The sequence below is a fragment of the Stegastes partitus genome, unplaced genomic scaffold (genome assembly GCF_000690725.1).
Source record: "Stegastes partitus isolate 25-593 unplaced genomic scaffold, Stegastes_partitus-1.0.2 Scaffold137, whole genome shotgun sequence".
Lineage (NCBI taxonomy): Eukaryota > Metazoa > Chordata > Actinopteri > Pomacentridae > Stegastes > Stegastes partitus.
The window spans coordinates 535,156-561,219 of NW_007577868.1; the positions used below are offsets into that span (position 1 = coordinate 535,156).

General features: G+C 41.2%; 1 protein-coding gene across 1 annotated transcript; it reads left to right on the top strand.

Annotated features, from left to right (window-relative positions):
• Positions 1 to 5,307: 5,307 nt before the first annotated feature.
• Positions 5,308 to 13,926, top strand: LOC103355213 (glucoside xylosyltransferase 1-like). Its single transcript, XM_008278914.1, has 5 exons — positions 5,308 to 5,505; positions 5,813 to 6,064; positions 6,266 to 6,389; positions 6,552 to 6,724; positions 12,116 to 13,926. The coding sequence occupies exons 1-5, from the start codon at positions 5,308 to 5,310 to the stop codon at positions 12,272 to 12,274; spliced, it is 906 nt and encodes a 301-aa protein (XP_008277136.1). The 3' UTR covers positions 12,275 to 13,926.
• The last annotated feature ends 12,138 nt before the right edge of the window (positions 13,927 to 26,064 follow it).

Sequence of the window (26,064 nt, forward strand, 5' to 3'; positions counted from 1 at the left end):
AATCCGTGCAGCGGTGTATTATTTTTAACCACCAGAGGGAAGCATTCTGTCACATGTCCACTAGTGCCTGGAGAACAGCTGCATCTTTGAGGTCGTTTTTTGAAATAAATAACAAATAAAATTTGAAATAAATTAGATGATGGTGTTTGTTTTGAGGAAGGAGAAATTCTAAATGAGGGAAGTAATCCTGATACCAAAACTAAGCCGGATTTGGACTTTTATTTAAAACTAGGGTTCCATGGGCTTTGGATCAGTCAAACATCTCTTGCCTCATTTTTTCTGTTGTAAGTCGTCTTTGTTGGCTTTTTAAAGATCTAACTTGAAGAAGATTGATGCTATGTTTCTAACGCCTCCTTGGACGGATCAATGAACTTGCCAATAATCTATGACTGGGCCACCCGAGGTGCTGCACAACTCCTGCCTCAGCTCGGAGGCGCTCATAAAATGTAAGTGATGGACCAATAATGCAGCCCTATAGGTGCCTGTCTATAACACTGTATGGCATTGACTATGGGGAATGAGTTTATGCTTATTCCCATTAGGCGGGGCATGCATACAATCACCCATTTATGGCTGCGGAGGTAGTTTGATTCATTGCGGCAGAAATATCCTTCATTCATCACTATATATCCATATGAGACCTTATCAATTACCTTTATTGACCTGTGTGCTTAAATGCAACATGTAAGAGGCCACGTCCCGCGGGACAAGGAGACAATGGCTTGAATTGAGCACCATGTTGAAAAATTCAATACCGTCCATCCTCCAAGGTTTCATTTTCCTGAAACTACGTGTTTTATATGGTAATAAATAACTCTGATTTTATTCCTTTTGTGCCATCACAGATGGAAGAGAAACTATTTAAAATAAATATGTGACCTCCAGCGTTTAAAGTGGGGAAAAGGGGGACAATAGAGAAACGTGTGTGTGTGTGTGTTTGTGTGTGTGTTTGTGATGGACAAAAAAAGAGAAATCCAGGTAAGGCCGGTCTCTCTCTTTTTTTTTCTACTCTTTTCACATGACAAAATGTTGAAGAGGAGAGATGAGTGCACAGTGGGAGGACAGAGAAAAGGCTGATGGAGAGTGTTACTGATGAAAGAAAAGAACAAGGCTGTCATAGCCAGTGCAGCAATTAGGGCACTTTTGTTGCCTCAGAGCTCTATTTGGAGGTTTCTTGCCTGAAAACAGGGTTGAACCTCAAAATGGTGTCATTAAAAGAAGACAGAAGCAGAGATGTTTCGGAGAGAAACAAACATATTCCAGGTATTTGCGACATTTGATGAAAGCACAGTGGATACGCCGCCACGTTGGCATTAGACGGGTAAAGCTAACATCAGGAGTCCACAGCCGCCTTGTGTTATTTCATTTCTGAATCAAAGCGGTAGACCAACATCCAAAGAGGGAGCATGGCCACAAACGTCTGATGTGATATACCTGCCCATTTAGAGCCCCACATTCTGTACTATTCTACTTTGTGCTCCCTTACATATATACTGTTCCACATTGTCTGTTTTCCATCCTGTAGTCCTTTTTCTCCCTGCAGGCATTTCTGGCTCTTTAGCTGCATGTTTCTAATCTGCAGTTGTTGGCCTCCACAAGCTGCCAAGTGTTTATTTTCTATTGTTTGTTGTCCGTCTGCTTCTCTCTGTTGCCCTTTTCTTTCACCCCTTTGCCTTTGCCCTGACCGGTCGAGGCAGATGTCTGCCCTTCCTTGGCCTGGTTCTGCTGGAGGTCCCTTCCTGTTAAAAAGGAGTTCTTTACCTCCTATATTACAGATTCTTAACCTTAAAGACCCCTAGTGTCCATATGGTGTTCTGGAAAATGCATCATGAGTAAAAACACGCAATCAAGGGCATGGTTGAGCATTTCCACCTTAAAGCTCCAGGAGACAGCTCTCAAAAACAAGGATTCAAGTTTCTGGGCTTTCATAGTTCACAAACCCGAGGAACCGATCCGGTCAGCTTACTGGGTGATCATTCTTTTTTAGAATCGGTTTCCGTTTCAAACATGTATGGCTGAACTACTCAGGCTTGGAGCAGAGTCTTAGATGAGCTGGAGTGCTTGAGCTGCTGCAAGCAACAGAGTGGTGGGTGGAGGAAGAGCCACAGACTTCATAGATCGACAAATTCCAAAGGAAGCAATGGTATAGAATCATATTTAAGCCATTTTTTTCGGCAGGTGGGGAATATTTTCATGGAGAAGTAGCCGTCACATACAGATAGGAGGGTTTAGAGGTTTAATCAATGACTAGAGAGTGACTTTGGAAGTTTGTATGTCTAAGTTAGCCATAGTGAACTTGTGTATTATATAATATTGTAGGGTCTTTACTTTAACATGCATGATATAACATTAATCCCTTTTCTGTGTTGGAATTGGATAAACATCTGCTGCTTTAAATGTGCTTCATAAATTATCGTAACGAAGCTTACACCAAACTAGTTTGGAGTTTAAGACGAAGAAGCTTTACTAAAAGTTTTGTTTCTGGTCATCTGCCATAACGAAGCCTCTCTGACGTCTCTTCCGCTGCTAAAGTCTTTGCTGTGCTCACCCGCTCGTCTTCTATCTACTAAAAGGTGCTGGTAGAGCTGCGGATATCATATTTACTGGGGCTTTTTCTTCTTCTTCTTCATCTGGAAACAACACAAACGAATGCTACGACAATAAAGCTGCAGCCATTAGATCAAAACAATAAGCTGAAAGAAGCTGCAGTGCTCCACAGAGCTGCATTATTTCCCATAAAAACCCTGATTAGAGCATTGCAAGTTTTCATCGGAGCCCAAACTCATATTCCAAACGCGTTTTGCTTCTAATTGCCCATAAAATAATAATGCATTATTCATTAAGCCTTATTAAAGCAATAGTTTACATTAAAGCCCCCTTTGTAAGTAAACCCTATTAGATAGTGGTAACTACTTCAATGTGAGCTCTGTCTGCGCTCATATGTGTTATTTATTGTGAGTGCATGCTTTGAAGTGCGTCTTATTGATGCAGCTTTCCATATAGAAAGACAAGGCTGTCTGATTCTGACAGCTCAAGTCTAGCGTGCATATGGTAAAGCCCACACAGGCGCTCGCACAAACTTCCGCACATTTTGTGTGTGTGTGCATGTCATATGGTATTCCAAGATTGCACAGCAGGGGGTCATTTACATGTTGTAATGGGGTCTACATATCACTGCTACAGGAGATGAGAGAGCGGCGCGAGGACCCGAATGTTCCCCACAAACAGAATGTCATGTTCTGCGCCTCTTATTTACATGTGTGCAACTCCAGGGTACGTTTGATGCCCAGTGAGATGGAATATGACATCTTTGCTCACACACTGACACCGAATGTGCTTCGACGGTTTCGCTCGCCGACGAGAGAGAGGGAGAGAGAGAGAGAGTGATGGGTATTTCGGCAGATTGGTTTATTTACTTCACAGCTTATTTACTGCGCGCGCTTGTCAGGCTCGACACTGCAAATGCCACGAAGCCAAGCCAAATGATGTCTTGTCCAGCTCTCTGAGAAATTGTGTTGCTGTCAAGGGAGCCAGCATTCAAGGATTCTCCCACCAATATCAGGCTGTCTGCCAGACGTGGTCCTCCGTCTTGTTTTCGTCCTCGCCTCGTTTCGTTTTTTTTTAAATCCCTACGTTTCACCCTTCCATCCCCTTCTCCTTGCACTCCTCAACTCCTATCTTTCCACATTATTTCTACAAGTATCCAGCTTTGAAATCCAGCTCGATGTCTGACCCAGTTTCTCATGCTAGATTTCTTTTTTTCTGCACCCATCAGAGGGCAACTTCCAAAACCATACTGTGAATACAAAAATACCCAACGTGCTCATCAATTTTTTTTTTTTTTTTTAAATCCCTCTCCCCGTTCGAGAAATTGCAACAGAACGTTTCCAAAGCTTGTGTTGTGAGTTTGTGCCTCGCTACGCTGGCCTTTGGGAAATGAGCTCCTACACTTCGTACTAGGCCACAGGCGTACACATGAGCCGAAACAAGGCTGCAACCATGAGCTGAACATGGACAACCAAGGACGACGACATGGCATTGTTGTCTTTTAAAGAATGCGAGGCTGCCAAGATGGTTCTTGCAACAAAATTGGTTGATTAGTGGGGTTTTGAAGTGTTTTGAGAGGCTGGGTTTGCTAAATATAAAAGCTAGCGTCAAAAGCACACGGCCTTGTGGTTCTCCACAGTGTATGGAAAGTGTCTGGCATTTGGGGAAATGAGCTTTGTTTTGGGGGGTCACCCTTGTGTCTGCAGGCCTGTGGTGTATGGAAAGCTGCTAGAACCTGGCTAACGTAGCACAACAAATGTCTGAATTAGCTAACTTAAGGTGCACATAGATGTTTTCTTTTGAAATTTTGCACAAAGTCAGGGTAACTGTTTCTTGTTAGCTGGAAATTCAACATTACTCTGATGCCTGATAATCACACATCCGTCTGCAGCCAGGAGACCGTTACCACAAAGAATGAACACAATGCTTACTCAAGATATACTGCATCGATTTGTAAAAATGTCATTGTGTGGTGCCAGATAAGCCATCAGCTAGCTAGCTGCTAGCTTTTCCTGGTGGCCACTTAAAGTATTGCAACAAAAAAATCCCTTCAGGTCCTAAAAATCTTTCTCCACATCGTCCACCTGTATAAAATAAATATCTGTAAAACTGTTTAACCTTGAGTTGCAGAGACTAATGGTTTTTACTTATGGATATTTAATCCAAAGATGTTTAAGATTTGTGGAAAATATTTTGTTGCCTTGAAAAGTCACATCATTGCACTGCGCTAAGCACGATCAGGCTAAAATCTGGTTCAGTTTGCTCCAAAATTAAAAGATAGCAGCACTCTGGATTACACCTAGCCATTGTTTGAACATCATTCACGTCACAACTGGGTCTCCAGCTTCCACCTGGCAGGGGATTGGTCCCTGGGCACATGANTGCTGTTGACTTGTCATGAATATGAAGTTGCACAAAGGAATCCATTTTTCATGAAGAGAGTTTTTTTTTGGCAAATTTCATGCAGATTAAAGTGATTTTAATGGGAAGAAAAAAAGATTGTTAGCTTCAATTTCCTGATGGAAGAGCACACCACAGTAATTAGTTCAAGGCTGTTGGAAAGTTGAAAATCTGACCATTCTTGCTGCTTTTACAGTTTCTGGCTCGGATTGCAAGGCTTAAACTTGTTTGCAGTTTCTACTCATTGTACAATATTCAGCATTGCCATGCTAGCAAGCTGTTTTCATAACAGTATTGGAACTTATTACATTTTAAAATGAGGTCAAAGCCTGTGTTTGTGTGCATGCCGCCCCTTTTTCCATGCAGTGGGCTAGTTTGTGCCTGACTTCCAAAAAGGAGATGAATGAATTCTTATTTGTGTTCCAGTTGGAGTCGTGGCCTGATTTTATTCGCTCCAGGTTCAACTACACAGTTTACTCCATCAGCTTCCCCAGTGAGAACGCAGCCGAATGGAAGAAACTCTTCAAACCGTGCGCTTCTCAGAGGCTCTTCTTACCTGTGAGTTTATTATAGAGAGAAACTGATGTTCATGTCGTAGCTGTTGTCATTGTGACATTCTCAGATTTAATGTTAAGGTTCTTCTTACTGTGAAATAAGTGTTATTTAGGCTTTAAAAGACTGTTTTGTGCCTTGATGTACTTGGAGTACTTCAATGAAATTTCAATGGAAGTTTGTTTTGACTTTCCCTGAGAAAAACAGCTTTTGTTATACAACCACAGATCATACTGTGTTTGCATCATCCAAAGCACCAAAGAGCATCCACATTATTAATATTTAAAGCGTCATCCCCGTTTCTCCTTTGCAGCTGATCTTGAAGGACGTCGACTCAATCGTGTACGTCGACTCAGACATCCTCTTCCTGCAGCCAGTAGACCAACTGTGGGGGTTTCTGTCCCAGTTTAATTCGTCTCAGCTGGCCGCCATGGCCCCAGAGCACGAGGAGCCTCGCATTGCCTGGTACAACCGCTTCGCCCGTCACCCCTTCTACGGCAGGACGGGCATCAACTCAGGGGTCATGCTCATGAACATGACAAGGATGAGGAGCACATTCTTTAAAGTAAGGCTAGAAACAGAGTGAGTTGTATGTTTTTTTACCCACTGTACTACCCGTGTTGACCACAAGATGTCATCCTTGTGCTGTAGTTTATGTGCCTCAAGGTCTGTGAAAGGATTCAGTTTAGTTTCAGTGTGAAGATGTGTGCAGAAAATCTGTAGAGGAAGTCTTATTTGACTGTTGTGTACACATTTATGTTGACAGAACGACATGACATCAGTGGGGCTGCGTTGGGAAGAGCTGCTGATGCCTTTACTGCAGAAATACAAACTAAACATCACCTGGGGAGACCAGGACCTGCTCAATATAATATTCCACTACAACCCTGGTAAGACTGCACCAGCCCAGACACACACTAAGGCACATAAAGCATGTATACATATATAATGTTTGTTAGACACCACCGTATACTTTCTGCCAGAGAGTGCAGGATACCAAGTTTGTAAGCACTGATTTGTTGATCAAAGTGTTGGTGCGCCTCCGTTCCCAGAGTCCTTGCTGGAGTTTCCCTGCCAGTGGAACTATCGCCCGGATCACTGTATCTATGGCAGTAACTGTGCCTCGGCGGAGGAGGATGGCATCTACATACTGCATGGAAACAGAGGGGTTTACCACGACTACAAACAACCTGCTTTCAGGGCTGTTTACGAGGCCATTAAAAAGGTTGGTATGTTTGCAGGAGAGTGTGGGTGATGCTGGAATAATCAGGGTTTGTGAATTCAGCTTCGGTGCGCTTTATAGATGTGCTCTCATTTCAGTCCTTGCGTGTCGTTGAGCCAGCATATGGACTCAACAAACAGGGTTAGACCTGAAAAATGTAAATATCCTGAATTCAAACAGCTGAAGCATCAGCTGCTGGGATTGATCTTTAATGCATTTGATGTTGTTACATTTCTTAGTCGTGTGGGGACCAATTTTTGTCTCTATTGAAGATCAGTTTTTCCAGACAGAAATGTAACATTTAAAATATCAAGAGTAAGAAAGAAAAATAATATTTTAGCGTCCGTCTTCCTGTATGTCAGGCCTCAAGGGCTCTGTGCTTTAACAACATACAGTACAGTTTAGCTTTTTACAGTCGCTGCTCAGGTACCTCTCTTTTTCATTCAGGGGCGCCAGCACATTATTTAGGGATACTCGTATTTTTTTACCGCTCTGATACATTCTAAGCATAACCTTTTTTGTCTGTTCTTTTACATATTAGTAGTTTCTAACACATTATGATTGTAAAACTGAATAAAGGTGCAGATAAGTCTTTTTTAATCCTTTTTTCATAAGGATGATCTGGGACTTAATCAAATTCAGTTCTTTTTTGTGGGATATATTATCAGTAGTGTTAAATTTTATTACATCTGGTTCCTTGCTGCTTCAGTTTGCTGCTGATAAGCTGCAGGGAGAGTTGCTGGTCTGCTGCTTTCTTCTTTTTTCATGTCCGTTTGAAATGTTGGTCACATGCCTGTCTTAGCTGCTGTGCTGCAGTCATGATTGGGGAGACTAGAGGCTTCTCTGTGCACAGACACCTAGCTAGCATCTACCATAGCTTCCATGGTACACTGTAGGTTGTAGTGTATCGATAAGCAGATGTTCCACAAGTTAAGGATTTACCCAGTTTAAGAGTGGAAAATGTCAATTATTATTTTAAGTTAAATGTGTGACTCGCTCTCAATCTTGACATCGATGTAAAGCTAATATGTGCAAAACAGTCGCTCCAGGGCTAGCAGCGGAAGAGTTACTGGTTAGTGTAGAGCCCTGTTTTATCCACTGTGCAGGCTGCCCAGAGACACTCAGACAGACCTGCTAAATGTCAGGAGCACCAGTGTGACCAATGAAAATGTTAAGTTCCACCTAACAGATGTCCAACTGAAATGGTCTCACGCTGGCGCCCTGGTAGTTATACAGCCAAATATTGATGGTCGAAGGGGAAGACGAGAGGCAACTCAGTATTGCAGATCTCCCTTTTTTTTAACTTGAAAGTGCCGTGTTTTGATCACAAGTTCCATCAAATTACATTTTTCATTTTCATCAGCGAGTGGGAAGGAGCAGGCGCCTCCTGTTAAAGTCTCTGGGGTACATCAAAGTTTTAAAAAGGCCTCTGTGAGCCTTTTCAAAGTGTTACAGGTGTAATTTGGCGCAACATCTGATGGAAAAAGCTCTTTTATAACCCCAATGAACCCAGTGACACACCTGCTCTCCTCCGCTGCCCTGTTTCCTCACCCTCCCAGATGAGATTTTGGATTAGCTGCTGACCCTAAAACACTGAAAGTGCTTGTCACTTCAGATTGTCCGCATTGGAAAACACAAATCTCCACCCACTGGCAGAAGGTTGGAGTGAAAGCTAATTTGCCCCATGAGGATGTTTATGGGCTGCTTACCAGCAGTGTAATGATATTGACGACACGAGTGGCATTTACTTAATGAAGCCATCAACGCTGGGAGTCTCATTGCTTTCCTATTGAACATAGATCAGGATGATGGCTTATCCATACCTTATCCACGGCCCGCAGTTAAGACTGTGGCTTTATAGGACAGGATCAATTATGGCAGTGGACACACATCTACCTGTACTGTATGTGCTGGCAGAAACACCCACACAATGGAGTACACAGGACATGTTTTCCACCCCCAATAGTGATCATTTTTATAGATTTGTGATGAAATCTGGTTTGCCAGGAGGATGCAGGAGTATGGATTAATCATCTGTGTGTTTAATGTCTCTGGACAGACAATTTCATTCGTTTCAGCTCGTTCATCTGCAGCTTCAGGCTATTAAAGACGAGTAAAAGGACAGTTACACACTGGTGTCTTCGTAAAGGGGCAGGAGAGAAACAAACTGAAGGGCAAAGTAGTGTTGTGTGTGCTTTCACTCAATTTTGAAATGCTTACAGTTAAAAAAAGAAAGGAACAAAGAAAAAGTAAGTCACTCAAAGAGGACAGTGGCAATCCTTCCCTCCCTTTCACCACTCTGATCCCAGCTTATCTACTTTGAAGGACACAAAATATGCAATTTATCAGGGTTAACTCTTCCTGTTTTCATGTGCAAGTTTGCGAAACAAACTTCCACAAATGTCAGATGGAAAGTGGTCACATACAAAAAGAAAGGCTGGAATTAATGGAGCGTCCAAGAAAGCATAGCTGTCTGGCAAAAGTGTGACTGCTGCTTGGAGAGAGACAGATATACTGGATCAGATTACTGATGTGGAGCAGGTGTGTAGTCAGGTGAGTGGCCAGGTGAAGGTAGTTGGAGCACAAGTGAGGAATGACAGGGTCTGAATTAGAGGTTTTTAACTGCAGAAATGTTGGGTGTTTTCCAACATCCATACCACTATTCTAAATAGTATGCAAGAATAAGGTTTTGTATCTTTGTGTGTTTGCCAAAACATAGTATACCAAAAATCCCGGGATGTCCTACTACGTATGACTTTTCTGGCCGTTGTGACCCACAATCCTATGTACATTTATGTCTTAAATGGGCCGGTCAAAGTTTAGGTGCAGTATTATGCTCATGTAGTCTTTTCCAGTTGTGTGCATACAGCATGAAGGTGTACATACGTTGTCAGGGCTGTAGTAAGTACTTTGATTAGTAGGTGATTTAAATTGCAGCCTATGACTGATCAGCAGGTGGTACTGATTCCAGCATCGTTAGGTTTCTTTTCATAATATTGTAAAGTTGTGACCTCACTATGTGAAGAGTTAGCACCATTAAATGTAATTAAATTAAATCAGTAACATTAACACTTGCTCATAAATCAAGATGGTGAAAAACCAGGACACTGAAGCCAAAGCGTGTGATAATCTACACCTGTGATTTTCCCACTGTGACATGTCAAAAGTGTCATCTGTGAAAAAGGCCTATGGCTAGAGATAGAGATTGGAAACGCATGGCAGCTGGACATTTTTATAAGCCTCTGCAGCGGAGGATAGGGGGCGTTTCAGGGCACTTTTGTACCTGTGGAGCCGCTTTCAGTCAGTTTTTGAGGGAGAAATAGGCACCTCCTGCGGGAATTGATGCTGATTGGTTAAACTCGGAGAAGACAACGTTCATTCGTTAAATTAAGAGAGGACAATGAGCAGTTTTTATTGCTCCTCCTAATGTCCCCGTCAAATAGCAGTCATCTCTTCTCTAACGTTGTCATCAACACTGACAAAATCGTCATATAAGCTAATATAACAAGCGCCCCGTTGTTCTGTTTCCTTCACTGCAATGGAAACAAATGGTAAAAGGCTAGTGAGCCCGCCCCCAGTTCCTGGAGTGGAAACTTCGCACAGTCTTAGTGAGATGTTTCACGCCATTGTTGAACCTGATAGAGATACTGGAGAGACTCGCTTCTTAAAAAATCCTGAACAGAAATATAGAACAATCAGTGATGCCAAAGATGGAGGTTGTATGATACATTTCCAGCCCGTCCCACTAAAAAACAGCCGTTTACTCCATAACAGCCAAACTGGGGAACATTAACCCAATCGTATTGTTGCAGTGACGCAAGTGTGGTGTCATGAAACTGGAAGTATAAGTTGTTTTTGAGGCAACGTCACTAAACTTTTTCAGTGTTTTTGTCTTAGATTTGACTGGTGGTGCCACACATGCAGTATTTTATGGCCTGGTGACCACTGATTTCTTTAGATAGGGGCCTGATTTTGTTGGAAATAACTGCCTTGAGGTGTTACAAGAATGGTCAGACCTGCCTTTAAGCACTTAACTTAACCAAGTAGTCACAAATTCTGCTCACCAAATTAATCAAATGTTCTTCGTTGCAAATGGTAAAAGCGGTCTACACATCTCTGACAAGCTGATATCAACACATAAAGAATCCCAGCAGGACAAAGACTAATGAATATGTTCGGCTGAAACTAGTGATTTTTCCCCCTTTTTTTTTAGTTAATCCTTCTGGGTTAATCTTTCAACCAGCGCCATCAATCAAACAGTTAATATTAAACCGCACACAGCGTATGTAAATGAGCGTCCATGCTGTGTATCCTTAACACAAAGGAAAGAGCCAACAAACAGCAGCGCTCCTCCCCGTCTGGTTCTCCAGCAGACCACAGCGGTCCGTCCGTCATAAAGCATCTCCTCCCCTCCCCACCGCCGCAAAAAAGCCGAGCCTCCGAAGCAGCAGTTAAATTTTTACAACCGACCGGCACGTTTAGAGTCGGAGTCTGCGCACCGGCAGTGCCCTGTCAGCCGCACAAAATCAATACACCAACTGTAAATGCAACTTTATGACCGGCGGGTGTGTATAAGTATGTGCTCGTAAAAACGCCATTCTCTTTGTGACCCAATATCAGAGACTCCAACTGCAAGCAAATGAGCCGGCATAAAAAATGGTAATTCCCCTTTGATTTCCTCGGAGCGTTGTAAAGGCCCCTTCATTATTTGGAGGACATGAAATTTCTTCTGTAATCCCTGGTTATCGCTGGCCGGTAAGCCCATAGCATAAAAGTGACTCCAACAACACGGACCGCTTTATTTTTTCGCCCGCCACACCGATCAGATTGGGATTCCCATAAGACCCCGGCATGCCGTTCTGATTTAGTTTGCAATTTTTCCCGTGGAAAGCTATCTTTCAAGCCCAAATGCCGCCCAGAGCACCACTTTGCTTGCTTACTGAGGGAATCTGATCAATTCCAGCGGAACAGTGGGGGGGGGGGTTACCAGAGCGCCGTCCTCGGGGGAGTTGTCACTCCAGTTTCTGAGCCCACTCCCCGAACCTTTAGGCTACCACCACCCTCTGATTTTGAACTTTTCGAAGAAACGACGATGGAAGAGCGCAATTCATCCTGCCTGAGGAGCATGAAACCAGTTGGATACATAAAAGTTTCCTCCATCGCATACGAGCTACAAATGTTGCCACTAAGTTTATATTGATATTCAGCACAATACACATAAAAAGAGGCTGTTCTGCATTTTCCAGGCCCCGTCTTTACCATTTGAATGCTTTGCTTTTTACTGTTTGTCTCAATGTAGCAGACAAATACATCAAACTCAGTATGTTTTTCTTTCTAAATGCACGTTTCCACCTTTGGAATTTACCACCAAATCTAATTGTTTTGTCGTTCCAGTACGCTTTCGGCACAGACCCAACCACTTTTTTGCTGGATCCTTTAGAGGACGAACTGTTGGGGACCACACACACATATTGCGGCAAATCCCACTCGCTTTTTACCAAGAGACTGACGCGCAGCCTGGCAAACATCAACAGGAGGACTCCACGCGGGTGAAAGTGAGTGACAGTGATGAGGTAGAGGCCAGAACGAGAACAGCGCCTTCGTCTTAACTGTTACAACAAGAAATGGACTGCCTGATTTTGGAAAACCACCCAAGTGAAGCTTGTCTGTTTTGAACCGAAGGTTTATTTTGACTGATACACACAACAGGCAGCAGCTGGAGCCTGATAAACAAGTGGTTACCTGGCAAACTGACAAATCTACTGAAGCACACCACTTGGATGCTGCAGACAACTAATGAGTGAAGCTTTGAGATTATTTTTTTATTTTATTTTTTTTTGGAGAGCAGCTGCTTAAAGCTCCATAAAGGCAGCTGGGATTGTCTCAGGCGGAGACTAATAACGGTTCACCTCTTGTAAATTGCTCTGGATAAGAGCGTGATGTAAATCCACTGAAATCCACTGTAACACTGGCCAGTTGGTCTCGGAGCACAGCACTGACTTTTACCAGACATTAATACGTGCTACAGATTAATACATGAATTTTTTTCATTGTTTTTTTTTTGTCCTAACAAGCATCTAATCTCTTCCACGTCTCACTTTCTTCCCTCGGTGCTTTTCGCTACTGACTGAAAGTGCAAAAGATCAAAGTTTGGAAGAGTAGCTCTTGACTTTCCATATTGGAGAATTTTATTGAACATCGTGAAACGCTCTTATTAAAAGAGATAAAAAAAACTGTGTTTGAATTGTACGAGACGTTCTGCAGGGCCCAGTTTTGATAGGTGACTGCACTGGACCACTTTCTCAGCTTTAGGAGACCACTCAACAACTTAAAAAAAAAAACGATTCGTGAATTTTTAGACGAAGTTCAGGCAAAGTGAATATGTAAATGATTCCTGGGATTGCTTGTTATTTCCACAAGTATTTGAAAACTCCACCAGAGTGCAGTTTTTCTACATTAGCATTTATTAGGGCTGCAACCATTTCTTCTGGTGTTGATTTGTTTGGTCGATGAAATGAAAATAAAAACGGTGAAAAGTGTTTCCCGAAGCTCAAGATCTCCTCCTCAAAAGTCTTGTTTTGTCCAGAGGTGTTCAGGTTACTGTCACGGAGGAGGAAAGAAACCAGAGAAGATTCTCATTTTCAGAGCTAAAATCTGAAAATGTGGATTTTGTTTCTGTGGAAATTACTTCAACACATCTATTGATTATAGTTGTCAGCTAATCGATCAATGGTTGCAGCTCTAATATTAATGCACACTGTATAGTTTACATGCACCTCCATTAAGAAAAGGTACATTTTATGTCATAATATTTTGCAATCTATATTTTATGTGCATGTAAGTCTACACAAATTTTCAGAGTTAACCATCATATGCTGCAATATGTTTCTCAAACTGTTTTGTTTCATGGACATTTAGAGGAAACGGTGATACTGTTTTTTTTTTTTTTAAAGGATGTAAATGTGTGATAAAGGTGTGCTGAAAAATTGAATATGTGAATAAGCTACAACTTCCTTCCTGATGCCAAAGTTTTTTTTGTTAAATTCCTGTTATTATCTTATTTTTTTTTGCACCGCTGAATGTATTTTGTACACTAAGGGTTGAAATCTAAACTGTGACTGCTCGTGTGGGTGTGGCTGCAATGTGACGTTACCATGTTTAGTTGTTTATGTGTTTATCCATTAAAGATCATTTCAGTTTTGTAGAATCCGTGCAGCGGTGTATTATTTTTAACCACCAGAGGGAAGCATTCTGTCACATGTCCACTAGTGCCTGGAGAACAGCTGCATCTTTGAGGTCGTTTTTTGAAATAAATAACAAATAAAATTTGAAATAAATTAGATGATGGTGTTTGTTTTGAGGAAGGAGAAATTCTAAATGAGGGAAGTAATCCTGATACCAAAACTAAGCCGGATTTGGACTTTTATTTAAAACTAGGGTTCCATGGGCTTTGGATCAGTCAAACATCTCTTGCCTCATTTTTTCTGTTGTAAGTCGTCTTTGTTGGCTTTTTAAAGATCTAACTTGAAGAAGATTGATGCTATGTTTCTAACGCCTCCTTGGACGGATCAATGAACTTGCCAATAATCTATGACTGGGCCACCCGAGGTGCTGCACAACTCCTGCCTCAGCTCGGAGGCGCTCATAAAATGTAAGTGATGGACCAATAATGCAGCCCTATAGGTGCCTGTCTATAACACTGTATGGCATTGACTATGGGGAATGAGTTTATGCTTATTCCCATTAGGCGGGGCATGCATACAATCACCCATTTATGGCTGCGGAGGTAGTTTGATTCATTGCGGCAGAAATATCCTTCATTCATCACTATATATCCATATGAGACCTTATCAATTACCTTTATTGACCTGTGTGCTTAAATGCAACATGTAAGAGGCCACGTCCCGCGGGACAAGGAGACAATGGCTTGAATTGAGCACCATGTTGAAAAATTCAATACCGTCCATCCTCCAAGGTTTCATTTTCCTGAAACTACGTGTTTTATATGGTAATAAATAACTCTGATTTTATTCCTTTTGTGCCATCACAGATGGAAGAGAAACTATTTAAAATAAATATGTGACCTCCAGCGTTTAAAGTGGGGAAAAGGGGGACAATAGAGAAACGTGTGTGTGTGTGTGTTTGTGTGTGTGTTTGTGATGGACAAAAAAAGAGAAATCCAGGTAAGGCCGGTCTCTCTCTTTTTTTTTCTACTCTTTTCACATGACAAAATGTTGAAGAGGAGAGATGAGTGCACAGTGGGAGGACAGAGAAAAGGCTGATGGAGAGTGTTACTGATGAAAGAAAAGAACAAGGCTGTCATAGCCAGTGCAGCAATTAGGGCACTTTTGTTGCCTCAGAGCTCTATTTGGAGGTTTCTTGCCTGAAAACAGGGTTGAACCTCAAAATGGTGTCATTAAAAGAAGACAGAAGCAGAGATGTTTCGGAGAGAAACAAACATATTCCAGGTATTTGCGACATTTGATGAAAGCACAGTGGATACGCCGCCACGTTGGCATTAGACGGGTAAAGCTAACATCAGGAGTCCACAGCCGCCTTGTGTTATTTCATTTCTGAATCAAAGCGGTAGACCAACATCCAAAGAGGGAGCATGGCCACAAACGTCTGATGTGATATACCTGCCCATTTAGAGCCCCACATTCTGTACTATTCTACTTTGTGCTCCCTTACATATATACTGTTCCACATTGTCTGTTTTCCATCCTGTAGTCCTTTTTCTCCCTGCAGGCATTTCTGGCTCTTTAGCTGCATGTTTCTAATCTGCAGTTGTTGGCCTCCACAAGCTGCCAAGTGTTTATTTTCTATTGTTTGTTGTCCGTCTGCTTCTCTCTGTTGCCCTTTTCTTTCACCCCTTTGCCTTTGCCCTGACCGGTCGAGGCAGATGTCTGCCCTTCCTTGGCCTGGTTCTGCTGGAGGTCCCTTCCTGTTAAAAAGGAGTTCTTTACCTCCTATATTACAGATTCTTAACCTTAAAGACCCCTAGTGTCCATATGGTGTTCTGGAAAATGCATCATGAGTAAAAACACGCAATCAAGGGCATGGTTGAGCATTTCCACCTTAAAGCTCCAGGAGACAGCTCTCAAAAACAAGGATTCAAGTTTCTGGGCTTTCATAGTTCACAAACCCGAGGAACCGATCCGGTCAGCTTACTGGGTGATCATTCTTTTTTAGAATCGGTTTCCGTTTCAAACATGTATGGCTGAACTACTCAGGCTTGGAGCAGAGTCTTAGATGAGCTGGAGTGCTTGAGCTGCTGCAAGCAACAGAGTGGTGGGTGGAGGAAGAGCCACAGACTTCATAGATCGACAAATTCCAAAGGAAGCAATGGTATAGAATCATATTTAAGCCATTTTTTTCGGCAGGTGGGGAATATTTTCATGGAGAAGTAGCCGTCACATACAGATAGGAGGGTTTAGAGGTTTAATCAATGACTAGAGAGTGACTTTGGAAGTTTGTATGTCTAAGTTAGCCATAGTGAACTTGTGTATTATATAATATTGTAGGGTCTTTACTTTAACATGCATGATATAACATTAATCCCTTTTCTGTGTTGGAATTGGATAAACATCTGCTGCTTTAAATGTGCTTCATAAATTATCGTAACGAAGCTTACACCAAACTAGTTTGGAGTTTAAGACGAAGAAGCTTTACTAAAAGTTTTGTTTCTGGTCATCTGCCATAACGAAGCCTCTCTGACGTCTCTTCCGCTGCTAAAGTCTTTGCTGTGCTCACCCGCTCGTCTTCTATCTACTAAAAGGTGCTGGTAGAGCTGCGGATATCATATTTACTGGGGCTTTTTCTTCTTCTTCTTCATCTGGAAACAACACAAACGAATGCTACGACAATAAAGCTGCAGCCATTAGATCAAAACAATAAGCTGAAAGAAGCTGCAGTGCTCCACAGAGCTGCATTATTTCCCATAAAAACCCTGATTAGAGCATTGCAAGTTTTCATCGGAGCCCAAACTCATATTCCAAACGCGTTTTGCTTCTAATTGCCCATAAAATAATAATGCATTATTCATTAAGCCTTATTAAAGCAATAGTTTACATTAAAGCCCCCTTTGTAAGTAAACCCTATTAGATAGTGGTAACTACTTCAATGTGAGCTCTGTCTGCGCTCATATGTGTTATTTATTGTGAGTGCATGCTTTGAAGTGCGTCTTATTGATGCAGCTTTCCATATAGAAAGACAAGGCTGTCTGATTCTGACAGCTCAAGTCTAGCGTGCATATGGTAAAGCCCACACAGGCGCTCGCACAAACTTCCGCACATTTTGTGTGTGTGTGCATGTCATATGGTATTCCAAGATTGCACAGCAGGGGGTCATTTACATGTTGTAATGGGGTCTACATATCACTGCTACAGGAGATGAGAGAGCGGCGCGAGGACCCGAATGTTCCCCACAAACAGAATGTCATGTTCTGCGCCTCTTATTTACATGTGTGCAACTCCAGGGTACGTTTGATGCCCAGTGAGATGGAATATGACATCTTTGCTCACACACTGACACCGAATGTGCTTCGACGGTTTCGCTCGCCGACGAGAGAGAGGGAGAGAGAGAGAGAGTGATGGGTATTTCGGCAGATTGGTTTATTTACTTCACAGCTTATTTACTGCGCGCGCTTGTCAGGCTCGACACTGCAAATGCCACGAAGCCAAGCCAAATGATGTCTTGTCCAGCTCTCTGAGAAATTGTGTTGCTGTCAAGGGAGCCAGCATTCAAGGATTCTCCCACCAATATCAGGCTGTCTGCCAGACGTGGTCCTCCGTCTTGTTTTCGTCCTCGCCTCGTTTCGTTTTTTTTTAAATCCCTACGTTTCACCCTTCCATCCCCTTCTCCTTGCACTCCTCAACTCCTATCTTTCCACATTATTTCTACAAGTATCCAGCTTTGAAATCCAGCTCGATGTCTGACCCAGTTTCTCATGCTAGATTTCTTTTTTTCTGCACCCATCAGAGGGCAACTTCCAAAACCATACTGTGAATACAAAAATACCCAACGTGCTCATCAATTTTTTTTTTTTTTTTTAAATCCCTCTCCCCGTTCGAGAAATTGCAACAGAACGTTTCCAAAGCTTGTGTTGTGAGTTTGTGCCTCGCTACGCTGGCCTTTGGGAAATGAGCTCCTACACTTCGTACTAGGCCACAGGCGTACACATGAGCCGAAACAAGGCTGCAACCATGAGCTGAACATGGACAACCAAGGACGACGACATGGCATTGTTGTCTTTTAAAGAATGCGAGGCTGCCAAGATGGTTCTTGCAACAAAATTGGTTGATTAGTGGGGTTTTGAAGTGTTTTGAGAGGCTGGGTTTGCTAAATATAAAAGCTAGCGTCAAAAGCACACGGCCTTGTGGTTCTCCACAGTGTATGGAAAGTGTCTGGCATTTGGGGAAATGTGCTTATTAGCTTTGTTTTTGGGGGTCACTCTCATGTCTGTAGGCCTGTGGTGAGTGGAAAGCTGCTAGAACCTGGCTAACGTAGCACAACAAATGTCTGAATTAGCTAACTTGAGGTGCACATTGATGTTTTCTTTTTGAATTTTGCACAAAGTCAGGGTAACTGTTTCTTGTTAGCTGGAAATTCAACACTACTCTGATATCTGATAATCCTGATAATAACTGCAGTCAGGAGACCGTTAGCACAAAGAATGAACACAATGCTTACTCGAGATATACTGCATCGATTTGTAAAAATGTCATTGTGTGGTGCCAGATAAGCCATCAGCTAGCTAGCTGCTAGCTTTTCCTGGTGGCCACTTAAAGTATTGCAACAAAAAAATCCCTTCAAGTCCTAAAAATCTTTCTCCACATCGTCCACCTGTATAAAATAAATATCTGTAAAACTGTTTAACCTTGAGTTGCAGAGACTAATGGTTTTTACTTATGGATATTTAATCCAAAGATGTTTAAGATTTGTGTGACATGAAAAGTGACATCATTGCACTGCGCTAAGCACGATCAGGCTAAAATCTGGTTCAATTTGCTCCAAAATTAAAAGATAGCAGCACTCTGGATTACACCTAGCCATTGTTTGAACATCATTCACGTCACAACTGGGTCTCCAGCTTCCACCTGGCAGGGGATTGGTCCCTGGGCACATGACGGCAGGTGATATAAGAGCGAGGTACATCACTGCCCATCTACCTCACCTCGAAACTGGCCTGTTTTTTTTATGTAGGAAGGCTAGTTATTGTGAGAACAGACAGATTTGTTGCTTAATTAAAACATAAAAATGTGGACATTTCCATCCTCTTCTACCCAGTCTGACTCTCACTACTATAGGAATGATGTATTTCTCATAAACCACCTCAGAACACAGAGTGACGACCAAAACTCTCATTGCGTCCCATTTTATTGGAGCTCCAACATTTCATGTGAAAATCAGAAACAGCCAATAAATCTATATGATACACAGTACAATGTTTTATGGTAAAACTTACTCAATTCATTTAAAAGTTCAAAGAAAATTTTTTTTTTTTTTTTCATTCTTGTGATCGAGCATTTCACTTCGAATTTTTATACAAACACATGTTGGTTTGTTTTATTGTGATCTGCAGCTACATATGGATGAGAAAATATCACTACCTGACTTTTGTATTATTATTATTTTTGTTAATGTGTGCTCAGAGACGGGACTTTCCATGACAGTGTTTGCACATGACCTCAGAAGGGAGAATTCAGAGTGTAATTTGAAAAAAAACGAAAACATATCTGAAGAGGACACCACGGTGATCAATGTTCTGATTGAAAAACTCTCTCTAAAGCACAGCAGGGTCTTCTCAAACAGAAAGGTCAGAATTCTAGGAGCATTACAGCAAAGTGGGAAAAAGAATTAAACATCAAACTAACAGACAGATTGGTGTTCTGTGGTGGAAACACAACATTCCTCAACAGGTTTATAGAAATGAAGAGATGTTAGCAGAAAACCTTTTGTTTTGTTTTGTTTTGCACCTGATATAAAAAGTAAAAAAACTCCACCTACAACAACAATGTTGGAGACAGTGTGGACCGTGGATCATAATCACTCCCACATGTTTTAGACACGTGGAACAGTTCTGGTATTTTGGGATAATATGTGGCAACATTGAAGAAGATCCATTGATATGAAATCCTGAAAGATATCAGGGTGTTTGGTGACACAACAAAAGGCTGTTATTGACAAAAGTACATATTTCATATTTTTATATAAATTTAAATGCAGTTATTTATTTGTATTTTTTTTCATATATACATATATAAAAATAAAATCTCCATAAAATATATACAAATAAATAAATAAATAAATTTAAAAAACCTACCTAACAACTAACTAACTTATAAAAACTAAGTACATAACAACTAACTAAATAACAATTTACTAAAAATTAACTAACAACTAACTAAATAACAAGTAAATAACTAAAACTTAACTAAATAACTAACTAAAAATTAACTAACAACTAACTAACTTATAACAAACTAAATAACAAGGAAGTAAATAACAACTAACTAAATAACTAAAAGTTAACTAACAACTAACTAACTTACAACTTACTAAATAACAACTAAGTAAATAACTAAATAACTAAAACTTAACTAAATAACTAACTAAAAATTAACTAACAACTAACTAAATAAAACTAACTAACTAATAAAAAAGAAATTTAAAAAAACTAAATGAAGGAGGCTCGGTTGGCAAGGGGGGCTGTTGCCTCACGGTGTGAAGGTCCTGGTTCCATGCCAGTTCCTGAAGATCTACAGACACAAATGGATGGATGTTGTTAATATCTAGTCTTTCTTAACTTTTACAGAAGCTAAAATGTATGTTTTATTTTTTTGTTTCTTTTTATTTTATCATATTTATATTCATGCTATTCAAATTTGAGGTCAATCAAAATCTGGTCATTTCAGATGGAATGACCCTGATAACACATCACTTGATCTACACACTTACTGGTAGCGTGGAGCAGCTCACTGCAGAATCTTCCTGACGTCATTGCGGATACTCGTCAGGAAGATTCTGTTTCCCCGTTGGTTGAAGTGCACCCTATCCGGAAGAAACACGTCCTCAAAATGTCTCAGATGAGGGTGCTCAGTCACTCGACCACCGAAGCTGCCAGCTGCCTTCCTGATGCACCGATTGACCATTTTTCTGTCTTGATCGATCATCGCAGGGTTTCCATATCTCCAGGCCTTTCGTTGATTGATGCTCGAAAAAACGATGGCCATGGATGGAAACTCCTTGTGGAGGTGCATCAGGTCCCCCTTGATGGTGGCGGCGTGTTGCCGCGGAGACACGAGGCCCAGGTCGTTGCCTCCAGCGTGGACCACCAAAACGTCTGGGGGGGTCTGCGTGGCCAGCTCGGCATAAAAACGGGGAAGGACGCCACTCCACCTCATGCCGCCCTTGCCAAACCAATGGACCTTGGTGTTAAGGCCCAGATTGTCGCCGAATTCCTCAAACGCCGCCTCCTCCCCTCGTTTCACGTAGCTGGAACCGATTATCCAGACCTTGGTCGGGGTTTCAGCTACGGGGCTGGTGTCCATAGGAACCACAGCGGGGGACGTCGATGGTGTTGTCAAGTCCTTCTCCTCTGTGATCCTGACAGTCCTGTTTTGTGAGGAGGAGAGGTCTGAGGCGCTCACAGTTATGGAGAGTCCACTGTTGGGCGTCATCTCAGAGGTGTTCCTCCTTTTGCTTGATTGGAAACCAAAGCCGGAGATCTCTGAGGCGACAGTGGACATCTGCCTGTGGCGCCTTTTCGGTGGTGGTCTTTCAACCCAGACTCTCCTCCTCTTATTCGGTCGGGAGGCGACGGGGATCTCAATTTTCAGCGGCATGCTGGGTACCAAGAGGTCAGAGGTATCTAAGTAATGAAAACATGAAAGAAATATTTGGAGCTGAAAAGTGAAGTATAGCATTTGATAACAGACTAAAAAACAGTTTCTTTCCAATTGCTGTCAGAGCCACAAATACCTCTTTATTGTAATAACTGAAATATATTGTCAATATGCAACAGCCACGACCTCTGTGCAATATCCACTGTGCTTGTGCTTATTATTTAGTTTTATCTTTTCATATAGTTTTTTAAAAATGTAATATTATGCTTTATATAGCTGTTTACAAAGTTGTTATATTATTGTGCACTGAAAGGCCTGCACCTTACTGTTCGTTGTACTCGTTGCAATGACAATAAAGTGAATCTGAATATTAACTTTTTACACCTAAAAATAGAAAATTATACACGATACTGAAAGTAATTTAGCAGAAACTACAGAGAAAAGTAATCCTGCAAGTGACATTTCCATAATAGTTCAGATGTCATTACTGCACAAGGGGAGGAGTTGTACAGTTTAAATACGGTTATGTATAGTTTTAGGTTCTCTGAGAAGGTAAAATGTGTCGTCTGTTTGATTAAAACTGTTAAAGTGTGGTGTTGGAGCTGTGGTGAGAAGTTTACTGGATTGTTTGTCTTCAGTATTCACTTCCAAATCCAGTACTGAATGTCAAACTAATGTGTAAATTAAGATTTAATTTGTCATAAGAAAACTATTTACTCACATGCCTTGATGGTGAAGAAGTGTTCTGTTATCAGAGGGTGTCTGCTCTGGTCAGAGTACTTTGCCGGGTCGGTCCAAAGTAGAGCTCTGTGTGTTGCTTCTGACTCTCAGTGTGTCCAGAAACAAAGTGAGCTTGGCTGAGCACTGACCTCTACTTATATTTGTCCCCGATGCATTCCGGAACTCCGGAACCATGACATCACAATGCAGGCACTGATACATACAGGCATGGTGCAGTTTTTTAATGCTTATTATTAAATAACTAATTATTTTTGGTGGAAACTTGTGGTGCTGAGACGATGCTGTGCGACACCTCTGGCACTGATTACCACCTAACAGATGAACAAACTCTTGTCTTCTATGAATGTGAGCTTCAGGGCTCATTCTTCACTGTGGAAACACACAGTTTGAAACTTCAGGTCCAACACATTTATTCCAAACCGGCCCTATTTGTCTCAGTATTTGTGACTAAAAAAGACATTTCATGAATACATATACCTACATTTTTATAATAATTTTCATACATAGTGTGTTCTATGGGACTGTAGCTATGTAATATTACCATTAATCAATAACTGTTTTGATAACCAGTTAGTCTGTTTGAGTCACATTTCACGGAAATCAAAGAAATAACAAACTTTCTGTTTTCAGTTTCTTAAATTTGAATATCTCCCTCTCCTTTTTCTTCTTTTTTTTGCTCCTTTTTGACATAAAATTAAATATCTTTGGGTTGTCCACATGTGAGGACGTCGTCTTAGGTTTGGGAAACACAGATTTTTACTCATCTTCTGACTTTTATAGACCAAACAAGTCATCAATAATTGACAGATTATGTAACACTGAAAATAATCATGAGTAGCAGCACTAAACTTAAGGAGTTAAATGTAGAGTACAGTGCTGCTTAGAAAATCATAATGTCCAATATGATTCATTTTGTGTTATTTTACAGTCAAACACTGGAACAGAATGAATTACTCTTCGTAAAAATATAGATTTTTGATGTGGAAAGTTGAAATGTACACTTCATGATTAAAGTTGCACTTGTTTACAATCAAGGCCACCACCAAATATAATAAAATGCTAACGTCACCCACTAAAACAGCGCAGTCAGAATCGATCCACATAATCGACAGTAGTTTGGTGAACTCATCAAATACACTTTGCTTTGTATTTTGGAGGTCTGTAGATGGTTGCAAATGTTAAAATGAGGATTTTAACTGAATGGCAACATGTTCAAAAGAGTCTCCATAAGATATCTTCATGCATTGGAGGCTGTCTTTTAACACAATGGCAATTCCCCTTGTTTTTGATGCAGTCTTGCAATTCTTGTCCTCACAAAGTTTCAGTTAAAACCATCAGATCAAGGTTGTGCTTTTCAATAAAAAAATTAGGAATGATTATTTGTGTTCTACAGTTGTGAATGTTAGATATTTAAAGCTGTTTGTGTTCAGTTCTTGGTACATCCATGATTGACAGTCTCATGCTAAGCTAAGCTAGCCAGATACTGACTCTAGCTACAGACAGAAACCACCATCTCAGCAAGAAAGAATACTTCCCAAAATGCTTTCCACTGATGTGATTCGGTGTAACGAACTGGAGCGCTAGCGGTTTATTGCTAATAAAAAATACTTCTGGTGCATTTTCTGCAAAGAATAGGAGCACCAACATGCACATTTATATGCACATGTTGCACAATATGCATCCACATACATCACACAGACCCCATCTGCTCTCCCCGTCTATAGATCCCACATAAAACTTAAAGCCAGAGCAGAGGGGGCTGCCGGGATGGAGAGGCTGACATCAGAAATGAGAGTGACCCCGCCGCTTTTATATCTCAACGCGGCCCGACCCTCCTCCCCCGCCGCATCCTCATCGCACAACAATAGATTTCCCATTACTGCTCCCTCCCTCGCTCCGTCCTTCAATCACAGCTTGACAATATTTACCCTCAGAGGGATCTGATTCAGACAACACCTCATGCACGTGCGGTCATGTGACTGTTACTTGACGTTATAGAAACATACACGCGCGCGTGGTTATACGTGGAAGTGTGCGCGTGAGGCTTTATTGTACTCTAAAAGCTTATCTTTTCCTTTCTCCTCCCTTTAACACAACCCACCACACACACACACACACACACACACACACACTCCTTCTCACACACTCTCTCTTTCCCCTGTGAGCTTTTCAATTAGGTAATTACACTGGCAGTGAATAGAGCCTGCCTGGACACTGGCACTCTATTGTAGAAGCACCTGTCCCCCCATTGACTGCAATTACCTGCCAGGCTGGAGGGGAGTTGCAGGCTATTGTCTGTGTGCATGTATTTGTGTATGCATGCGAGTGTGTCTGTGTGGATGTACTGTATTTGTATCCACGCAAGTATGTTTGTGCACACACCCATTTCTGGCTCTAAAGAGTCTATTGTGCGTTTGTCAAAGATGCCGCGCTTAATTATAGTCGGTGATGGAGGAAATTTTGGATGTAATTTCATTTGAGCCTATGCTTAGCGACATAATATCAGCCTTTTTTTTTTATTCAGTGCATGTGAATGGTATATGTGAAACGGCGGTTACACATGGCGGCGACATGAGCAGCGTGCGGTGGGAGGTGAGCTGCGAGATTCTGCCTGCAGGGCGAAGCAGCTCAGAGACCGCCGCCGCCTACAAGCAGCACTTTCACCACATTGTTAAACAATTTGTTAACATTCAGATCTGTGTTACGGAGCAAACCAGAATAGGTTGTTTTTTTTTTCCTGTGTCAGCAGAGAGTAAGCGGAGAGTGGCAAAGAGAAAATTTGGAGTGATTACAGAATGCTGTGAGTGTGATACAGAAATAGCTGCTGCTCAGATTTGCATATCTGGTCACAAGGGTTGTGATCGATAAAAATGTCTTGCACTAACTTGATGCAACCCTATGTCTAATATATAAAACATTGTACATATATGCAGAAGCTCCAATGTGATAATGTTTTATCAAAACACCAAATAATACACACTTAATATATGTTTGCATCGTCACTGTACTAGAAGCACATGTGTCAGTGTATTCAGGTTTTTGATTGACAATGTGACTGGACAGCTGCCCATTAAATGTCCATCTAACATCACGCTGGACAGTTAAAGTTTCCAAAGATGTATTTACTGCTGTACCTAAAATAGCATTTTTTTTTGTTTTTCCTTCACATTGGCTATGTAAAATGAGTAAAAACATGAAAGTGTCTTTTTTTATTTGAACATTTTTCATTAATCCTATATGAAGTGGTAAATCACTTAAACAACTAGCATTAGCATTCATTTGGAGCTTTGCTTTCATCCACCTTTTAAATGTAAGTTCAATATTTGCTTTACTTTTAGCTCTGCTGCTGCAGTTTGTGTTTGCCCCAGAAATAGGGACCATTCATGAGTGGCTCGCAGTTTGAACTCTTTCATGCCCGTTTGTGAATGGTTGTTTATTGTTTATTTTGTTGTCTGCCAATTGTACAATACAATTGAAGGCAGATGATGATGTTAATTAGAGTATGGCTGATTTGTAACTGAGGTTAAGGTACCATTTGATTCAGTCTGATTTGGAAACGTGGTGAACGGAGGACAATTTCAAATGTTTGATAGAAGTTTATTCCCAATGCTTTAATATTTGCACTTTACTGGGTTTGGAAAAGATTGCACTTTAAATAGATCATTTTAAAATATATGCCAAAAAGTATAAATATGCTGAAAAGTTTGATGAAAAAATAGAAAGAATAAATATGTTAAAAACTGACTTTTAAAAATG

What these genes read in the sequence shown, in the direction of transcription:
- LOC103355213 (XM_008278914.1), top strand. Translation starts at nt 5,308, where the DNA reads ATGCAGTGGGCTAGTTTGTGCCTGACTTCCAAAAAGGAGATGAATGAA. An exon ending in CTCAGAGGCTCTTCTTACCT is followed by an intron (nt 5,506 to 5,812) that starts GTGAGTTTATTA and finishes TCTCCTTTGCAG; the next exon opens with CTGATCTTGAAGGACGTCGA. An exon ending in AATATTCCACTACAACCCTG is followed by an intron (nt 6,390 to 6,551) that starts GTAAGACTGCAC and finishes CTCCGTTCCCAG; the next exon opens with AGTCCTTGCTGGAGTTTCCC.